Here is a 20,237-nt window from a genome sequence, read left to right as displayed (position 1 = left end):
AGAACTTTCACATAGGTAAGTCATAAATCATTCGACCTGAGTTCAGTTCAGTGTGTTAATGTTATGCTGAGAAAAAGGTTATCCATTTGAAACATATAATATATCACACAGTGCAGGGACTGTCCTCGTTAAAGTAAACGGATTACAATTGGAGAGAGAGAGAGAGAGAGAGAGAGAGAGAGAGAGAGAGAGAGAGAGAGAGAGAGAGAGAGAGAGAGAGAGAGAGAGAGAGAGAGAGAGAGGGGGAGAGGGGGAGGGAGGGAGGGAGGGAGGGGGGATGCAAACAAGACTGTAGCTTTTACCGTTTTGCCAAATTATGCACAATTTACATATCATGAATAATGCTGTGTACAGTTCCCGTCATGTCATCGGGATGGACAGTACAAGTAGCCAATGAGAGGATCGATGATGTCATCTTTTCAGTCAACTGGTCAGAGGTTACGCGCGTTTGTTCTTATATCCATTACTCCACGCCTAACTTCCTGTCTACATGGTCGAGCACTTCAATGGTCAATCGTACCCTACGGCGTGTATGGTTCGTGGCTTACGGGAGTTTTCGGCGTGGCTGAGCTTTTAAAATCAGGGTAAATATGGTACTTTTCTTTCTCAGTTTTAAATTTTGACTACATGCTGGATAAAAAAGAGCTGTCAATATAACTTTTTAAAGAATAAATTGCCAAACTGAACACCTCAACACAATGCTACTTGATTGGGACTCGAGACTACACTGTCACTAGTACACTGTCGATAGTCGTTCGTTCGTGCCTTTTTTCCTACATTTTATCTAAGACGAAAGTCGTCGCATTGCTCCGAACCGGGGCAATACTATAACCGATGTACTGATTATTTCGCAACATCACAGCAAGTGCCAGATAGGCATTCACAGTTTCCTATCAGGACGGGTGTATTCAGTGCTACGGAGCGAGGCGACGACTAGCACAGGCAAATGTGTATATTATCTTTTATAACTGGCTAAAACACGTAAGGTTGTGAACTAAGGAATAACATTCTGTATAAACAAAAAACGTGTTAAAGGGTAAGATTTCAATTGATTGTAATTAATGTAATTTGTTCTAAATTGATCGAAATATTTTTGTTGAGAATATAAATTCAAATGTGGGTAATATTGTGACTTGGAAATACTAAGAATCAATATTTATGCTGATAATTTGATAAAAGAGTGATATGGTATTTGGTGAAAATAAGTATTTTGTACCCATTGAAACGATATTTCTTTAACATGTATTAGTGTGAAGAAATACTAATCAGCACACTTATTTGGTTGATGTTCAGGGGTTTCTTGTTTGTTGGCCGTGACTGACAATTAGTAACAAATCACCTGATTTGTTCCATCACATCAAAACTTTAATTTTATCTCATATGCAAGACTTTGCACGCACACCTATATTTTTGTTTTGTTTTGAAACAGTTTCCACAATTGTCCCGTGAAATTACTCAGCAGTGATTTGAATTGAAATCAATGTCTAATTTAAATTTCTGGTTCTCTCTTGTCAACAGATGAAAAATTACACGTTTGTACAAGATGAAAGTCTTCCTCTACATAAAGTCAAATGTGAAGATATTGACTGACATGCTGAAAACTATTTATAGCAGGACTCAGGGCCATTGCAAACAAGTGAAGTTAAATACATGTTACAAAGTGTAAACTGAAGCAGATGATATATTTTATGTATTTATATATTTTATTAGCCACATATATATATTACATATTCATTTTTATTTATTTTCTCCATGTTAAATAAAGTATTGAAAATACAACTGCAGAGAGTTGTTGTTATCTTTCACATTACATCATTTTACGTTTATCCAAAGCTTGACAGTTCATGGCCCCCATGAAGTGTTTAACTTATAAATGAGTCATAAGAGTCTTCTCAAAAACAAGTCAAGTTTGAATGAATCATCAACCAGATACTACTTCAATAGAACAGATAAGCCAATCATTGAGGAACATGTTTGGTATGGTAATATCACAACTAAACTGTCATTGTTACATGAAATAGATTGCACTAATCCTGGTATATGTTACAAGGACATAGTCAAGATCAACCTAGTAAATAGTCCAAGCTAGAAGTAGACAAAAAGAAGAGATTGAATTTTGTGTTACAAACCACCAAATATGTACAGGAGCTTGATAATGTTCTTTCCTGGAGAAGATTTATGAAGTGAGTTGAAAAACAGACTGTCCTTTTGTAAATGTATCCATATGGGACTGTTGTGATCACAGCAACTTAAATTTTATATTGAAGGTTTATTTCTGCTATCTCAATAGTGAGAAGGTCATCGACTTCCTCGTACAATTCAATGTGTTTTTCTTTTTTCTGCTATTTTGTTTCAACAAGTTTCTTGTTTACTTCTAATCTGTATTCATCAATAGCAGTTAGATCATGAGGGTTGTCGACTTCCGGATGTAAATCCATCTATACACTTGTGGGACAGTCACAGAGAGCCTGATAGCTATAAAAACAAAACAAAAGAAAAACATTTGTATGGATCATAATAAAATATAACCATGCATACACAGCAGATAAAATTAACTAGAATAAATTTATAGAAATAACTAAGATGATACACTGTACAAAATGACATTACTCAAAGTAAAATTCTGTTAACTTTGGAACTCGGGCAAATCTGGTAACATAATGTGCTGGGTATGATGGTTATCAGAGTACTATCAACCATATCTGTTGTTGTTGTTGTTGTTACTACTATTAAAATTATCACATCTTGGATTACATTTTGTTTTATGGCCTGGTTTCAAGTGCATGTTTACTATTTTTTGATAGTTTTGATATCTCCTGGCTCGATTTGCTTTGGCTCTGTGGATGGTGATAGCAAGACTGACGATGATGCTGTCGGACGAAAAAATATTCATTAGTACTCTATCGACCAATGTTGAAAGCAGCTGGCAAAAATTGACACAAATAATTTATCTGTAACAGTTACATTGTCATTACCTACCAAGTGTCAACATATGATTACATTTATGATTGTATACACATGCTTTGCATACGATGTACGTCTACGTCTACGCGTCTAATCCATTTACTCACGCATATATCCGACGATCGATCGACAATGACCACACAACACAACGAAGCTTTCATCCACTATCACGCATGTAAATAAGGCTTACGTTACCGTGATTACGTTTTCCAGAAATTCGTTTTAGAACTCAGATAGCTATTCCCTCACCAAAACAAATCTACTCCAAGAAAGTCAACAGGCGCTAGGCTGACAGTGACAAACAACGTGTCACACATAGTACACAGTGTTGAATACGTGGACACTCTCGCTCTGATCACCGAGAATTTACACTGCTCCCGAAAAAACGCGCCCCATCGCGCCCCATTGTCCGACAAAAAATTCTGACCCCTCGTTGTAAAGCTTGGAAAATCCTCTTTCAGACTGACTACAGCGATATATGCAAAGGAAAACCTCTAAAAAGACATTTAGTCTTACATATGTACCCATGAACTTGGCACGGACTTTTGAGCAAAATCTGACCTCGCTGCCAGACCGATCAATAGGTCAAAAAGGGATGATAACTCGTACGAGCTCGTACTTACCGCTTTCAGCAGTTGCCATCTTTCTTCGTACGTCGTATATAGTGGCACGTGTGGCATGTTTACATCCGAAAACTACCGAATCTTTTAAACAAAGGGCGAAACTTCTGCCGACAAGTTCCGAAGACTTGGGGAAGAATGGCGGTGAGCCGTGCTCATGAATATTCATGATATTTCGTGACGCTGAAAGATTCCAGTTCACTGAATGGTCGAGCGTGTGGCAGTGAACTGTCCATCCCGATGACATGACGGGAACTGGTGTAGTGGCACTTGAACTGACAAATTGTTGTTCTACACTGGTGAATGTTCCAAATGGCTGACCTAAATACTTACTCGACCACCCTCTTTTTTTACACTTTGACCCCTTGTTAATAATGTATAAAACCTGGATAAAAGTCACAGAAGGGGATGGGGTGTATCATTTGTAAGTTGCTAATCGCAAGGACAGATTTCAAAAACCTGACCCCTTCAATGCCAATGGCGTCTATGGGGAAATGAGTTCAAGCTAAAGCCGACTAATGCTTACAGTCAGTTCAGTGAGTTTTACGGAGAATATCCCCGGTTATTAACACACTACACATACAACTGCTGACATCAGACCGTGTATGAACTGGTTGTTATAGGTCCATTTATCCACGATCTGATGTCGGCAGTTGTAAGAGTAGGAATCAAATAACACAGTCATGGTTTCAGTTTCTGCTATGTGGGTCAAAATTACCACAACGACGACCTTAAATTTATATTCCTTTGTTGTGTAAGTAGATATAAAAATATAAATATTACCTAGTCCCATTTCCAGACACATGAATAGCGACAATATCCACGACGTTCGAGACGATCCAGAATTAAAGGACATCTGCAGCGCCACGAAAACAGGGCCTAGGAACTGATATATCCCAAACACAAACATGCCACAAACGTGACACGCTAAAACCACCACCCAACCGTAGACACCACCATCCTGTGCCATGCTTCTTATTCTTCAGCGCCGGAAAGAATTTTGGCAATCTTGTAATTTCGGAGATCTCTTCCAGAATACATCATACTATTGCACAACAATTGAAACAATGATGAAAGCCAATACTGAATGCTATCGACAATTATCTGCAGGTAGAACGTACAGTATATGTTGATATATGACGGTTGGGGTCAAAGGTTGCCCTGTGTAATCGTACTATCATGGACTATCGACGTATGGAATGTATTATATAAAGCACCCGTCGCAGTTTCCTGTCGCTAGTGGCAAGTAATGACGAGTGAGACGAGTCGTTGGGTTCTGACGGTTTTATTGTATCTGTACTAACATCACGCCATTGCAAACGAGTTACAGAATTCCCTTGTCTGACCCCCTAGTAAACAAAGGTATAATGCATGCAGCCAACAACAGCCTACGTTATGCACATACGAGAGTGGATTGGAAATGCAAACAATATATAACACGTTGTAGCTGGGTATAAAGTCTTTATTCTCACACACAAGTACGTCAAAATATTACACTTCAACAGTTCGAACGGGGCGCCTCCGCCAACGTAATACACCAAAGCAACAGTTAGTTCACGTTTGTCTACGGGGGTTTCACACACAGGCATTTGTTTCCCGAGTTATGTCTCAGAATATTTCTATCAGATTCAGAATACAATAAAATGTCGATAATATCGTTAATATTGACGTACTTAACCAACTATATATGAAAGGGGTAAAATTACATTTGTTCTGTGATCGCGCAGGTTCACTCACTGCGAAAGAAGCTGTTTTGAAAATTGTGGATGGGGGGGGGGGGGTCATTGTGTTTTAAATTGTGATGGAAGAAAAAAAATCCTTTCTACAATGGCATATAGCCTTGTCTGAAATGTGGTACATGTCAATATTTGTTCTTGTCCCTGTTTCTTACATGAATTCTTTAACATTACTTATTAGTTGAAACATAACTATACATATACATATACATGTATTACCTAGCTACCACACTAGTTACAGAACATGTCATGTAAATGCTTGGCTGTTTCACAATCAATGCTTCACTTATATTGCAGTTTGGGGCAAAAGTGAATTTGTGACTTGAAGGTTTCGTAATGGCAATTTTCATAGATAGTTTATAAATGAAGTTAATCTAAATTGTTCTACTCGTCATGTTATTGACACTACAAATCTTATCAGATTCCAGTTTCTATTATACACTAGGTATGACCACCTAAATATGCAATATTAATGCAATCCTGGCTACTAGATCATCATCAAACAAATATGTGTTTATAACTTTGTTTATCAGTCATTCACATAATATATATTCTCCGAGAATCTGATTAATATTGTGTTCACCTTGGAATATATTTCTTTCTTGGTAGTTTATGGTGTAAAACAATAGCAAGAGAAAAGGGGGTTTCACATGTAGCCTGGTAACATGTATTAAACTTGGTGATGGTCACAAGTATCAGAGAAGAAGTGAAACACAAACACTGAAAAGTAATTTTTGATAAGACATGTATATAGCTATGCAAAGTAACAGTTCAATAGTTTGTACATGTATGATAAATCAACACATTAGGGGTGAGATCAGGAGGTAAAAAACATTCTTTTAGTAAGGCATCAGAACCCCTTCGCCATCCCCTTCTAACTAAATTGGTAAAATTGTTGCACACAGCACAATCAATTTCAAATCAGTATGAGTATTATGTAGTGCTATGAATACAAAGCTAGTATGTAGTGAGGAAAAATAGCTCTTTTATTGGCACAATAAATGTATTTTAGTGGCATGCATAACAAATTTGTTTCCCATTTTTCAATCTGACATTTTTAGAATTGTTTGTATTGGGGTACAAAACAGATTTCATTTCAAGACCTCCTCTCACCCCACCCCACACTAAAAGAATTTAGTTTTTACCCTACATTGAACTATTGATCTCAATCATAAATCAATTTGGGACTTCTAATTGAGATGATTGTAGTTACCATACATTAGATGTACAAAATGTATAGGAACTAGACTAACTATATACATGGACATTGAATACCTCCAATATCTAGACACAGGCTGGGTCAGGCACTTTCAGTCACAGTGTTTGCCACATATTATTTCAAAGTGTCCTAAATTGGTTATGTTTGTGCACAATTCCACATGTTCAGGTCAATGAAGGAACATATTTTAGAGCGAGTAAATCTTAAGGTATTTCATTTCTTATGTGTTACATGTACAGCTATACAAGCAAGTTTTTCTACCACAAGATGACACAATGCAACTCATGGCATGCAATAGTGAGAAGTCATTTCTAACAAATAACTGTTGCTTAAAAGTGGCCATGGTGCAGTGTTGTGATGCCATACCATATGTATTGGATGTATCAAGAAACATAGTTTTTGTTATATTTGAATGTATATTTATAGCTATTTGTTTATGGTTTATTTTATGGACATACATTTTTTGTTTAATACCTCGCACAGCACCCGCAAGCAGCAGCATAGCGGCTCAATGACTAGTATGGATGTGTGTCCTATATAATATGCAATTTTTTTTGGTGGTTTTTCTCAAGGATGTATTGCGGTCCAATGACTACGCATGCACATTCAATGTAGGAAGTGCAATCTCCTCGCTGAGAGCGCTATCTATGATATCATCATGAGGCAGCCACTCACAAATGAATCTACCCTGCTGTGCGAGCTTATGGGCTTTGGCCTAGTTATGATATTAAATGTATGAACATTTAAGTACAGGAGCGTGGCTCATGATTTTGTTTAGTTGAAAACAATGTGACCCCCCCCCCCCCCTTTATTCACTTCGTAAAAATGATGACCCCCTTCTTTGAGTCCCAAATTAAGGTGACCCTCCCCTCTGATTTGCAAATAAAGATGGTGACAAATTGTCACCTTGAAGAACTCCACTATCAGTTTGAAACCAGTCTGTTAACAAATCATTGACCCTAATACAAGCTTCAGTATCTTTGTACATAGCCTTGATACTATCATACATTTTGCCATCAATGCCATTTAACAATTGTTTATATAGCATAGCATTCCTATTCACATAGTCGAATGCTTTTTGTAAATCAATAAAGGTAACGAAAGTTGATAAACAATTATTTAGTCTATTTTAAAAAAAATAGACATGTGACAAAACAGAAATATGATCTTGAAAAGATCTATTACTTCTGAACCCATTTTGTTCATCTACCAAAATATTTCTATCCTTAAAATAACCCAAAGTCCTAGAATTCAATAAAGAACTATAAAGTTTAGCAATAGTAGACTGTAAACTAATTCCAGGGATTCTATTATTTTTAGTCTTGTCTTTAGGGATTGGAACAACAATAGCTCGCTTCCACACTCCAGGAATCTTCCCTGAATCAAAACATAACTGAAACAATTGGTGAAGAACAGTAATGGTGAGTTTCATTAACACTGATTATATCAGCTATTGTATTTAGTAATATTTCAGTTCTAAGCTGATTGAACCACGTAGTCAATCCACCCACGTTAAGATGAGCAACTTGTCTTTTTCACAATTCGACCATTAGCTGTAATACGGTAGTCTTTTCCATTAGGCAGTTCGCTTAGAAGAAAACTGGTATGGCTATATCTCTGACTGGATTTCAAATGTTGTTTTGCTTGCAGTATTTTCTTTTTCTGAGATATACTTTCGACTGCGAACTTTACAAGACCAGGTAGACCCTGACGACGACGACGACGACGACGACGACGAAGACGTACAGCACTCAGAGCATTAACCTTCGATATTACATTGTCACTTAGTTCTCGTAAAACGGCCTTTACTTCATCCTGTATATTTTCGTTCTCAATGTATGGAATTCCAGTAGCAATAAGCGTAATGTCAGCGTTATCTGTTGAGTCGGCATCATGAATACCAAATTGCCCAGCTGGTAATGATTGTAGGTTTTGTTCAACTAAAATAATTTTACCTTCCAGTCGAAATATTTCCATGGCAAACTCATCCTTCAATTCTTGCATCTTTACTGTATAACCGCTGTTATATCGTTCCTCAATCTATACATTTTGCTGTCAAGGGAGCCTTGTATGGTGGACGGACCCGCTCGTAGCTCTTGGAGTAAGCCCATAACATCTTGGCCATTAAGTGACGTGGCTTCTTCACTTCAAGAGTCCGAAGTAGTGGAATTTGGTCTCTGTCTCTTTTCTTGATTTGAAGCCATTTCTTTAATATGAAACTTGTACAAGTATAACAGCAAACCTTTTGCCTATTAGAAAACCACTTTCTAGCCCGCTGGGATATATCCAAATCGAAAATTGTCCGAAATTTGAAGACGGGCCCTTTCTCACCTGCATGCACATTGACAGTTACGCCCTCTTAGATATGTTTGAACTTTAATATTCTAAACATCTGTATCATATTGTCTTTACGTTTCTAATATTTTAGCCGGTGTTCGTTCCTGTTGATACTTTTTCAATGTCACAAGTACTTATAACTCTCTCCTCATCCTCCCTTTGCTGACATCGTTCAGTAATTGGTTGCAAGAGAAGGACAGTAATACCAGTAAACACCATACAGCAACCGTACAAGTAGAATGAATTGTCATAATCATTGGTTACATCATATATCCACCCTGTAGAGAAAAAGTAGTCTATGATAAATAACAAAATGTAAACGTCACCCTCCTTACTTAAGTCATCCATTTACTATCTACATGTCAGTGTGTATTGTACAACAAGTGAGGTACAGAGTATTCACTTTACCAGAATTTACTTTTCTCAGACCGATTAGTTGCCTCCTGGTATTGTCAGTATTGAAGATTTCAGAGACTAGGCACTGATAAACTGTCTTCTCAATAGCACACGTTGTGAAATAAGATCAGCAATCATGATTGTATGACTTTCACCCAGAGTAAAATGACATCAGAAACAAGTAATCTGACTCTAAATTTGTTATATACACTTTCAGTAGTGCTAGACTTTTCACATTGGAGAGCTATGATCTATGAAAGCTCTCACATATCTGATCTGTATATATGGTTATTGCTCTCGCCTACATTCAATGGGAGCTATCAGCGACACAGATCAGCGACGTAGACAGGACAAAGTAGGTGTTGTACATGTGATCTAGATCTACACGATGTCCTGATCAGTAAAGAAAAGTATCTTGCTGAAACATTCTTACCAGCTATTGGTGGACCTATCAATCCTCCCAATCCTTCACATGGAGTAGCTGCAGATATGCCTGCTGTCAAGTTTGTAGGTCCAACAATATCATTAATAGTATGAGAAAATAAGGTGAAGAAAACGCCAGTAAATAATCCAAGAAATGCGGCATATACACAGTAAGTTGTATACGAATCAGCCAGTGAACTAAGAAGATGTGTTATTCCAGATAAGATAAAGGCTGATGCGAAGATCCTTAAACTGCTTAGCGTTCGAAATTTGTGATGTGATAAAATAGCTGGAGATATTCGGCCAATCAATCCAACAGCGGCAAATATGGGAATGATAAGCGCAATGTCACGTTCAGACGCGAGGCTTTTAGACTTTGCTCGAGCAACTATATGTGCTGGTGCTCCGTAGAACCCTACTCCCACTCCAAGACACAATGCGTATGGAATAAGTGAGTAGGTTGGGTATCGAGTGAAGAGACCGAAATCACAGACGTCACAACATTTTCTAAGGGTAGAAGGTTTATCAGCTGAAATTTCCCCAGTTTCGTTTACATCAGATGAGATTTGGTGCTGACTGCTTTCCATCTCAATATTTGTCATTGCTGTGGATGTCAACGGTGTGCGGAAGAGTGCTCCACATACACACAAGTTGGCATTTATCGCAGAAAATATGATGAATGCCCCTCTCCAACCATATGTATCAATAAGTAATTGCCAGATTGGTGAAAATATGAACGCCCCTGTCCCAGCGCCACACATCACCAGGGCATTCGCCAAGGCATATCGCTTCCGTATGTAAAGACCAACTATTCCAAGTTCTGGAGACAATATCAGACCATAACCACACCCTGTAGACATAATTATTCATATAAGTACACCTTTTGGGGAAGGTTTATTATTATTACATGTACAGCAGAAAGCCAGCTTTCAGCTATCTAAGATATACGTACAGAAGCTGCTAGCGTTATTTGTTTTTTTTATTTTGATAGATACCACAAGTAGCTGATACCTACTTAGTAAAAGGCGTATCTAATTTATGTGGATTTATACTTGACGAATTGGCGCCAATGTTTGCAGAGTAGCAAGCGGTAATTAGCCAATCATCGGGTGGTGAACGTAACCGTCTGATTAACATAAGTCTTAACCACCAATGTGGTAAGAAGTTTAGCTTGCGAAATATCTGAAATGGATTGTATGTGGCGATAATTAGATCTTATTTCCTAAATATATTTCTTCCTTCAGCCATGGAAAATACGAGTCACTTAAGGGGGCTTTTTCACTAACCCCTAGTGACAAAACCCTTAGGTCACGAGTATTTCGAGCTGAATGAAGATACATATTGGAGATTAACATCATTATACGAGCGCCAGTCATGTGAAAGAAAAATGTAATGGACATTTTGAAAGTTTTGGCTCATATTTCGAACCCCGAAATAAACGGGAAGATCAGGAATTCTATGAAAATAAATTTTGGAAAAGAACTGGTTATAAGAACGCCTGCCTACTGTGAGCAAAATTAACTCGATTTACATCACAGCTTATATCAATACGCTGAAACATTATATATTGTTTGTGTCTTCTAAGTTAGATGAAACCTGGCAGTTTGTTGGTCATTATCTCATCTTATGATGAATATTGTTATATTGCATACAATGTCGTGTTTTTAAGGATGAGCTTAATTTGCAAGGGCTGTTTTGTCGAAAAGAATGATTCTGTTGACTCTTGGCCTTTGTTGCATTGCAGGCTTGGTGGAAAATGCTAAATTCACATACACGCTATAAATGTTTGTTATATCACATGGAAAACCCGTAATATTGCACCTTGAACTGTGAACAAAAAAATTGACTTTTCTTTTCATCAATTGAACTCGGTATACATTTCACGAAAATCATATTAACTTTTCGAAAATCGTCTTTGTTAGAAGATTAACCATAATTGCTTTTATAATTACTACAGTGTAATTTTAGTACAATTTTAGTAGTGTTGGTCAGCCTCTGCACGCAGCCATCTCGTTGAAATCGCTGATGGGTAAATCGGACAGTCGAGGTAAGCGAGACTAAGTGACAACCCCAGTGAAGTAAACATTTGCATTTATGGGTTTTCACATGAGCACTTTTTCCTGTAAAGAAACAATAATATTCACTTTAAGTGAAAACAGTTCAAATTAACGTAATTATTACTATGCTTACCTGATAAAATCCCGAAACTGAAGTAGATAAACTCAAGACTTGGTGCAAAAGCAGTCAGTAGAAATCCAATGGAAGACACGAGACCTCCAAGCATTACGGTACGTCTATATCCTATTTTCTTCACTAATATATTTGCAATAGGACCTGGAGATTAACAAAGAGTGGGTGATGGAACATTTTCAAAAGAAAAGTATTATATTTGGAATTAAAATTTAGGACTTTTAGAATGTTATGCAAGCATCATGGAAATTTGCCATATGAGAGTTTGGATAAAACAGAAGCGATATTTGAACTCATTTGGACTTGGAACTTGATATTCGCACATGTTCATGTAGGAAAGTTAGGAATTAACACTACTGCGTGATTTCTCCAAAAGTACCCCTTATATATACTTACAGTCTACTAAAGTGGCCACATGGGTGTAAATTTATTTTGGATAACATTTTCTGACTAAGAAACGCTTCTCTACTACGTTTCTCTACTAAAGCACACATAGCAAGATCCTACAAATGTATATATACTAATACTGGTTTATGTTTGCTTTTCTCTTACTTTTTTTTCTCGAAAATCCCCTACCCCTCTCCCAGAAATCAAACGGTTTACCACAAAGGTCACTGAATGATATGATAATCCATTACACAACTTATAATAAATAATAATAATGTTAGTTCTTATATATTATAGCTTTCCCACAATTACTAACCCGGGTTCGGATCTATAGCGGCACAACGGCCCTTTATACATGTACTTCCTCACTGCTCCCTGGGGAGCATACAATCCATTGCAGCCTTTTTAAGCGCATGTGATTAAAGCATTCACATTGCAACCTCTATCCTACTAATCTTGCACAAGGACCTTAGCCACTCAGAAACAAACGGCAGGAATGGTGCTCGAACCTGCAACCTGCAGAGTCCAAGCCGGCCACTCTAACCATTCGCCCGTCATGACTCCACCCTTCATCGTATTCCAGTTCAACCACAGACCATTGTGACATGTGCAGAGAGCACAGTTTTATATGGTCAATGCATTACATGTAGAGAGTTTTATACTTTACCTAAACCCATTGTCAAGCACATAAATAAGGCCACAATCCAGGACGTGCGAGCTGATCCGGAATCAAAGTAGTCTTGTAGCGCTATGAAAACGGGACCAATGGACACATACACTCCAAGCATAAACATGCTACACACATGACATGCGAGAACAATAAGCCAGCCATACACGCCACCATCTTGTTCGGTCGCCACTTTCCTGTTTCTTCGTGTCATCGTCACACACAGTTTTACAAGATTGGTAGTTGTAATCGCGGGAACTTTGTATTAATCCGTCTGTACAGTGCACGCGGTATTTTGTCTTGTCGATGTGTATGTACCACAGTGTAAAAACAATCTTTAAGTTTGACTGTGTAAGTAGCTATGTAAAATATGCAATGTTTGCATAGGGTCAGACGGGCATAGGGCATACTACTCAGTAGCTGACTTCGAAAAGTGCTCAAGCCATTAATCATTTCATTTTATGTTACTTAACCGTATATTATTGGCTGACGGCAAAGAAATCTGCATATTGTCAAATATACAAACAGCGCAGGGTTAAATGCGTGGGGCATTGTACCCAGTTGCTGACCTCATTTTACGTCACTTAACCCCTATATTGTTGGCTGAAGGTAAAGAAATCTGTCTGCTTTCATCGATCAGATTGAGGTGATTTCTTCCATTCACTTTAGATATTTTTATAGTTTTTACTTAGACTAAAATTTTCAAAAACTTGTTGCACAACAGATGTCTCTTGAAATCTAAATGGACAGTAATGATGATCTGTTGTGTGGAAGACTGTTGAATGGAATCACAATTCTCTCTCTCTCTCTCTCTCTCTCTCTCTCTCTCTCTCTCTCTCTCTCTCTCTCTCTCTCTCTCTCTCTCTCTCTCTCTCTCTCTCTCTCCTCACAATAATTCGCCGTATCTCTAGAAGTATTATTACTATTATGATTTAATATTATCATTTACAGTGTGTTTTACATAATTACGTAAAATATGATATAACAGAAATCTGACTATATATAATTACCCGACATTAATTAATTAATTAATTAATTAATTAATTAATTAATTGATAATGGGTGGCGAAATGTACTGAATGTGAAACTACACTTACTATGATCACTCATTGTTTCGAACATAAGATCCAGTCACTCTTTTAGACACTTCTTATATATATTCTTAATTATATCCTTCTCTTAAAATGAGAATGTTTTTTTTTTCATCACATCATTCTTGTGAACTCAATCATACTGCTACCTCTGCTTAGACTTGTTAATCAATAATATAATCTTTAGAACATAGTTCCTTTTTGTAATATACCAACTCGAAGGTCTTCATTCTTATACATAATGACAACGAGAACTTACAACCTTTTTTAGTTTGTCACCAAACGCTATAGACCCACATACTTCCTAATTAACACTTTCACAAATGCATAATGCAACAGGAAATGTAATGATTTTGCTAAACCATCCCAGATGTTACCGAGGTGTGTGTTTTGTCACCCTTGAACATGGCGTTTCAACACTCCATGAACACTTATATCAGCACAGCTTGAACTAGTCTTGTAGCGCTATAAAAACAGGACCGATGGACACATACACACCAAGCATAAACATGCTAAGTACATGGCAAGCGAGAACAATAAGCCAGCTGTAAACACCACCATCCTGTTCAGTCGACAGCCTGTTTTTTCTGCTTTTGATAATCAAAGTCCACAAGATTGATAGTTGCAATCGCAGAAACTTTGTTAAAAATCAGTAAACTGAAACGAAGTGTACAAGGTATTTTGTCTTGAGTATGTACCAAGACTGTCAACGATTATGAAACAACCTTTGTGTGTGAGTGCGATCACCTATGTAAACTATTCAATAGGGGCATAGGGCATTGTAGCAGTCACTAACCTCGAAATGTTCTAATGAAAAACAGTATTCATTTCATTTTTACCTTCCGTATGTATGTATGTATGTATGTATGTATGTATGTATGTATGTATGTATGTATGTATGTGGCCCATGGACACATATAACCCATGTGCTGTGTTGATGTATGGTGATTGGACCAGGTACACGGTTTTGGAAGCTGATTAAGACAAATTGACTTGTATTATACATTCTACATACACACATGGCATAGGATCAGAGGGGACATTGTACCAGACTGACCACGAAAAGTACTCAAGACACTATTCCTTTCATTTTATGTTGAACACCTTCATGCAACTGGCAGCCTTTAAAATATTGACGATTTAGGGGCGAGATTAATAATGAAATATAGGATGAAAAACTAAATTCTTTTACTTTGGGTGGGAGGTTTTTGAGCCTTAGTTCTCATCCTACAAACCGATTTTACTTTTAATGAATGTTTTGTACTCCTAAATACAAATATTTCTTTTAAAATGTCAAATTGAAAAAAGGAAGAATTTTTGTTATAGTAAATGGGTTACGTTCTAGGGGAGCTTAATGTAAAGTTTCAGTGTCTTAGTATGGTAGTTGTGGGTAGATCGGCAGAACGTAAACGATTCTCCACTCTAACTGTCTTTCTTGGGTACCATGATCTACGAGCGTGTCTCGGGGCATATGGGTTTTCGTGTGAAATGCATGTTAAGTTTATGAAACATATATGGTTACGTTCATTATAGGACCACATATAAAACAATACATGTTGGCAATTTTTATCTTCAAAATTAGTCTTAGGGAGCTAAAAATAAAATGTGGCCCCAAGACCCTATTCTTAACCATTGGTTAGGCAATGAAAACCCATGAATCCATGTGATTATAGTCAACTTCCATTGATATGGCCTAAGCAACAGCCAACAATGCCAGTATATTTTGCAAAGATAACAACATTTTTGGTTAGTCAGGCCAAAAAAATATCAAAACATGTATGAAATATGCCTATCAACAAGACCGTGTCCATAGCAACAGTCAGAACATTATGTATATTGAAAAGATAACAACAGTAATTGGTAGGTATATATAAGGGCAGCCTTAATTCTGTTTCTCATGACCCAAACGACCCTAAATGTCTTCAATTAGATGAAAAAAATTTAAATCGACGCCCTATATGGCAGGATTAGGAAAACCATGAGTGAATGAAAATTATTTTTTATCGCTGAAATTTGGGCAAATTCAATAAAACAAACAGTTCTGACTTTACTTGCCATTTCTAAGTCATTCAGAATGTTAAAATATGATTATAAATCGAAGTAATTTAGTACATACATTAATGATAACAAAGTGCATGTGTCATATAGTTTGATGATACCGTATAGCTTGTAATTTTAATGAGTTATTTGCATAATTAGTGATTTTAGGTAATTACGCTAGATCTTAAGAATGCACTCATCCTCTGGTGTTATATGGATGTGTGAGCTGATTAAAATTATGCACTTCTCATCTCAATAGATATAATACTTAATCGATAAAATAGAGAAAATATCATTGTATACTAATACATGTATATATTTACATGTCATACCTCTCAGTATCGAAACAATAAACGGTTCATGCATATATTCGGAACAGGTAGCCGGTGGGGGTCAGCTATGAAACGGTGATGCGAAGCCCAGGGTTAGTCGAATCTCCACTAAAACTACATCGAGCTGTAAGCCATTAATACACGTACAATTACTGAAATTTAACTAGCAAATGACAGTCTACCATCTTTGAAACAAGTGAATATATCCATCGCCCTTTTGTAATAAAACTTGGCGAATCTCATAAGCTTAAGGTGAACAGATTACACTAACCTAGATCGTGTGGTGGTGTCTGTGGATGGTAGGCTGGTAGCCTGAATGAGAATGAATGGGTACTCTTAGGTAGGTTTTATTTGAGTAGACGTGGTAACAAGGACAAAAATAGTTGACAAAACAACTACTTGAGTGGTAGACCTGATTATTTTTTTTCCCAAATTATTGTCCTAGTATTAAATTGATTTTACTGGCACAAAAGAAGAGATTCAGTTGAGGTTTACTATACGAAAAGTCAAATTTACCCACCTTTACCCAACATTTACCATACCTGTTACCCACCTAACTACCATCTCTGTCAAGGGGTAGTACTAGCCAAAGTGACACCTTTGAGTGTTCACAGCCCCCAGGGGAGAGGTCACCGGGGGTGAATTAAGTCAAAGGTGTCACTTCGTCTCACACTCACCACATTTACACACCCTCTGCTAAAGATTTACCCCGGTGGAAAGACATGGTCAAATATGACTTTTCGTATAGTGTTAAACTAAAATGGTGGACTCTAGTGTAAGTAACAGCGGGTTAAAAATACACCAAACTCAACTTTTACAGAAGAGGATATGAACAATAAGCTCCAAAGCTACGTTTTATTTATTGATGTAGTAACTAATGGGTATGCAATATTATGTCTGGTAGCGCAGAATTTTTCTTTCGACAAGGCGTGAAGGAACAGGAATCTAAAGTTTTGCCTTTATTGAAGACATTCAGTTTACATCTGATATAAACATATAGCATCAATTGAATCGTTACGTTACAAAGTTGTGTATTCGAGTGAATAGACCCAATTAGTTTTATTCAAAACTACTGTATAGTCTCTCACTCACGCCATTATGTCGTATGCATTGTCTACGTTTCTACTAGTATAGCTATTTGGTTGGAGTTACATGTCAATTCAAGGGAACAACATGAATAGATGTGTTCTCCGCTGTTACATTTGATTACGTTACTTCATCGAAATTCTAAAATAAAACAGAACAAAGGACAATGTAGTATAAAATAAAGATGATAAATTCAGTATCTGAAGAATATCTTTTTATAATATTCCAAAGGAAAAATATGAATATATTCATATTTAGTTTAGTTATTCAGCGTGAAGGCATCTTACATTCGATTACGCAACGAACTTCCTTTTGGTCAGTCATGAATAAAGGTTGAAAGTAACAGCAGAGACACATTCTAATGTACCACCCAACCCCAACCCACCAGAAAATAGTATCTTAAATCAAATTGTATTGCATTGTTAGCCATCATTCCAAGTTTTTTATTACTCAAATAAAATCTGACATTCAAATTCTCAACATAAACAACATGGAATGTACCCTTCTACATCTTTTGGTAATTCTCATACACAAATAACCTTTATTGCTGGGAATAAGTAGTCACATGCCAACTTGATGACTAAGTCTATCTCATTTTGACACCATTGCAAAGTGGGAAATTAATGAGCACTCATGAAATGCCTTTAACAACGATTCATTTACTTTTTAACATGATATTTCTACAGAACATTGAGGGAGAACTGAATACAGAACAAATAACAAAAACGTTCTAAAGTAGCTGCCATATTGACTTTTTCCATTGCTCTAGAATGTATCTCAATTGGTCAAAAGTGGGGGTGAAACATTCTGAAGGTTTCTAAAATGTGTTTTTCTGAGTGATGTTTCTTTTCTATATAATATTTGCAGGAGGTCCAATTTATGTAACTTGTATGCTAATATTGAGGTAAAATTTCAAATTTTGTGTAGACCTAAACTTGGACTCTCAGCATTCAATACTACATGTGTAGATACATATTAAAACCAGATGCCAGATCTGAAAAGGAATATTTTTATGAACAATTGATAACAAGCGACTTCTGTCGTTTAGATTTCAAAATCAGTTCAAGAGATTTCGAAAAGGACCGTACACAAGCGGAGTTGCTAAACTACAAACTCCACGATCACATCTGTTGTAAGTATTCATTGCAGATTTGAATGTCGTGTACTAGTATATGTTTTGTTGTATTGTCATGTGTGTTGGCGATTTTTCGCCCAAAACTCAACATATAATCTATACAATGAAAGTTTATTTTTAGGACCAGACAGACTATTACGTATACGTTGCATTATATAAGCTTACACTCAAATGTTATGTTACAACATGACAAACGTTCACAGGCACAGACAAACCGATAAAAGAGTCGCGTGAACCACAGACAAGTACATGTATGTGCATGAACCTACAACAGAGGGGCGCGCCCGGTGTTGCTTTTGTACCAATATTTGTCAGTTTGATAGTGATAAGAAGTAGACTTTTTTCGTTCTGATCACAGGCGTTTCTATATAACTCCTGCAATGGTAGTATATGTACAAATATACAGCGTCAAAATGATTTAATGTGTATGTATACATATATAGTCTAATAGTGGGAATATTGATTAACGTTCAGTATATGCAGTTGTCATGGGGAGGGTCATGTTTTACAAAATGGGACAAAGGGGAGGGTCACTTTTTACGAATGGAGAATGGGGGAGGGTCATGTTTTTCTTAACAGACCATGTGTGATTTCCTCCGCCCCCTGTAAATACTGAAGGCTTCCTAAACCAACCAGAGTATTCATAGTAACTGAAATAATTCATGGTTGGCATACATTTTTGAAAGAATAGCAATCAGCAACATCAAACAATACAGGAAATCAAATAAACCTGAAGCATCATACATAATATGCAAATGATATGCAAATAAATAAGCCAGAATTTATAATATTGTGATTAAAATGCAAAATTATACAACCGTCTACAAGTTTATCGTCTACAGGATGCCCATAAGTACATTTATACAGATATAAAGCAATCGTACAGTTCACATACTTTAATTTGCCATCAATATACAGAAAAACCATGATTTTACATCATTTATGAAATTGCTGCAAAAATTACCCTTAATATTGAAATAAAAATTGCCAACATATATTTTTTAATTGCTCAAATGATGGGGAACACAGTGATATATGTTGGCAAAAATTAACATGAATTTCACACGAAACCCAAAAATCTGTCATATGTCCCCGCACTAAAGTTAGGAATTAGCTACACAGGTATCGTTACATACGCATACGCTCTTACACTCAGGGAGAGAGAGACACCGTACACCAACAGTTGCGTTGTAATCAACATCTAAGAATCGGATAGGAATCCGGAATCCAGAATCCAGAATAACTGTATTCACAGTTACATTCTCATATATAGACTGAATGACGTCATTTGTTCTAAATATAATTTGTTATGGAAGACGATCTTTCACCTAGATTAATTGTTCTAGAAGACACAGTGAACTTTCCACCAGAATATTTAAGATTGAGATTCAAGATCATGCCATATGTAAATTGTTCACGTGTAATTATAAGACAAATGTTGATCACGCCAGTGGAAAATTAAGTATTAATCTGAATTCAGTAATCAACAAGTTATCTTGTTTACAAGAACTAATCGATGTTGTTTAATCAAAACACTGGACATTTGTTATCTAGCGATAAATGTAATTAGTATAGGATTAGTAGATAAATCAACATATTATTTGATCATGCTGT

At 36.7% G+C, this 20,237-nt stretch overlaps 1 protein-coding gene across 1 annotated transcript; it reads right to left on the bottom strand.

Moving 5' to 3' along the window:
* Positions 1-8,963: 8,963 nt before the first annotated feature.
* On the bottom strand, positions 8,964-13,153 carry LOC144445899 (monocarboxylate transporter 12-like). The gene is made up of 4 exons (XM_078135541.1): positions 12,940-13,153; positions 11,886-12,029; positions 9,706-10,545; positions 8,964-9,154 (listed from the first exon to the last, which is right to left on the bottom strand). The coding sequence occupies exons 1-4, from the start codon at positions 13,151-13,153 to the stop codon at positions 8,964-8,966; spliced, it is 1,389 nt and encodes a 462-aa protein (XP_077991667.1).
* Positions 13,154-20,237: the final 7,084 nt, after the last annotated feature.

The sequence above is a fragment of the Glandiceps talaboti genome, chromosome 14 (assembly GCF_964340395.1).
Source record: "Glandiceps talaboti chromosome 14, keGlaTala1.1, whole genome shotgun sequence".
Classification (NCBI taxonomy): Eukaryota; Metazoa; Hemichordata; class Enteropneusta; family Spengelidae; genus Glandiceps; species Glandiceps talaboti.
This window is presented reverse-complemented; position numbering and strand designations above follow the sequence as displayed.

Excerpts from the sequence above, each read along its gene's own strand:
- LOC144445899 (XM_078135541.1), bottom strand. The coding sequence starts at position 13,153 with ATGACACGAAGAAACAGGAAAGTGGCGACCGAACAAGATGGTGGCGTG. Across the intron at positions 12,030-12,939 it reads GTGCTTGACAATGGGTTTAG|GTCCTATTGCAAATATATTA; the intron begins GTAAAGTATAAA and ends GTTAATCTCCAG. Across the intron at positions 9,155-9,705 it reads GATAGGTCCACCAATAGCTG|GGTGGATATATGATGTAACC; the intron begins GTAAGAATGTTT and ends TTTTCTCTACAG.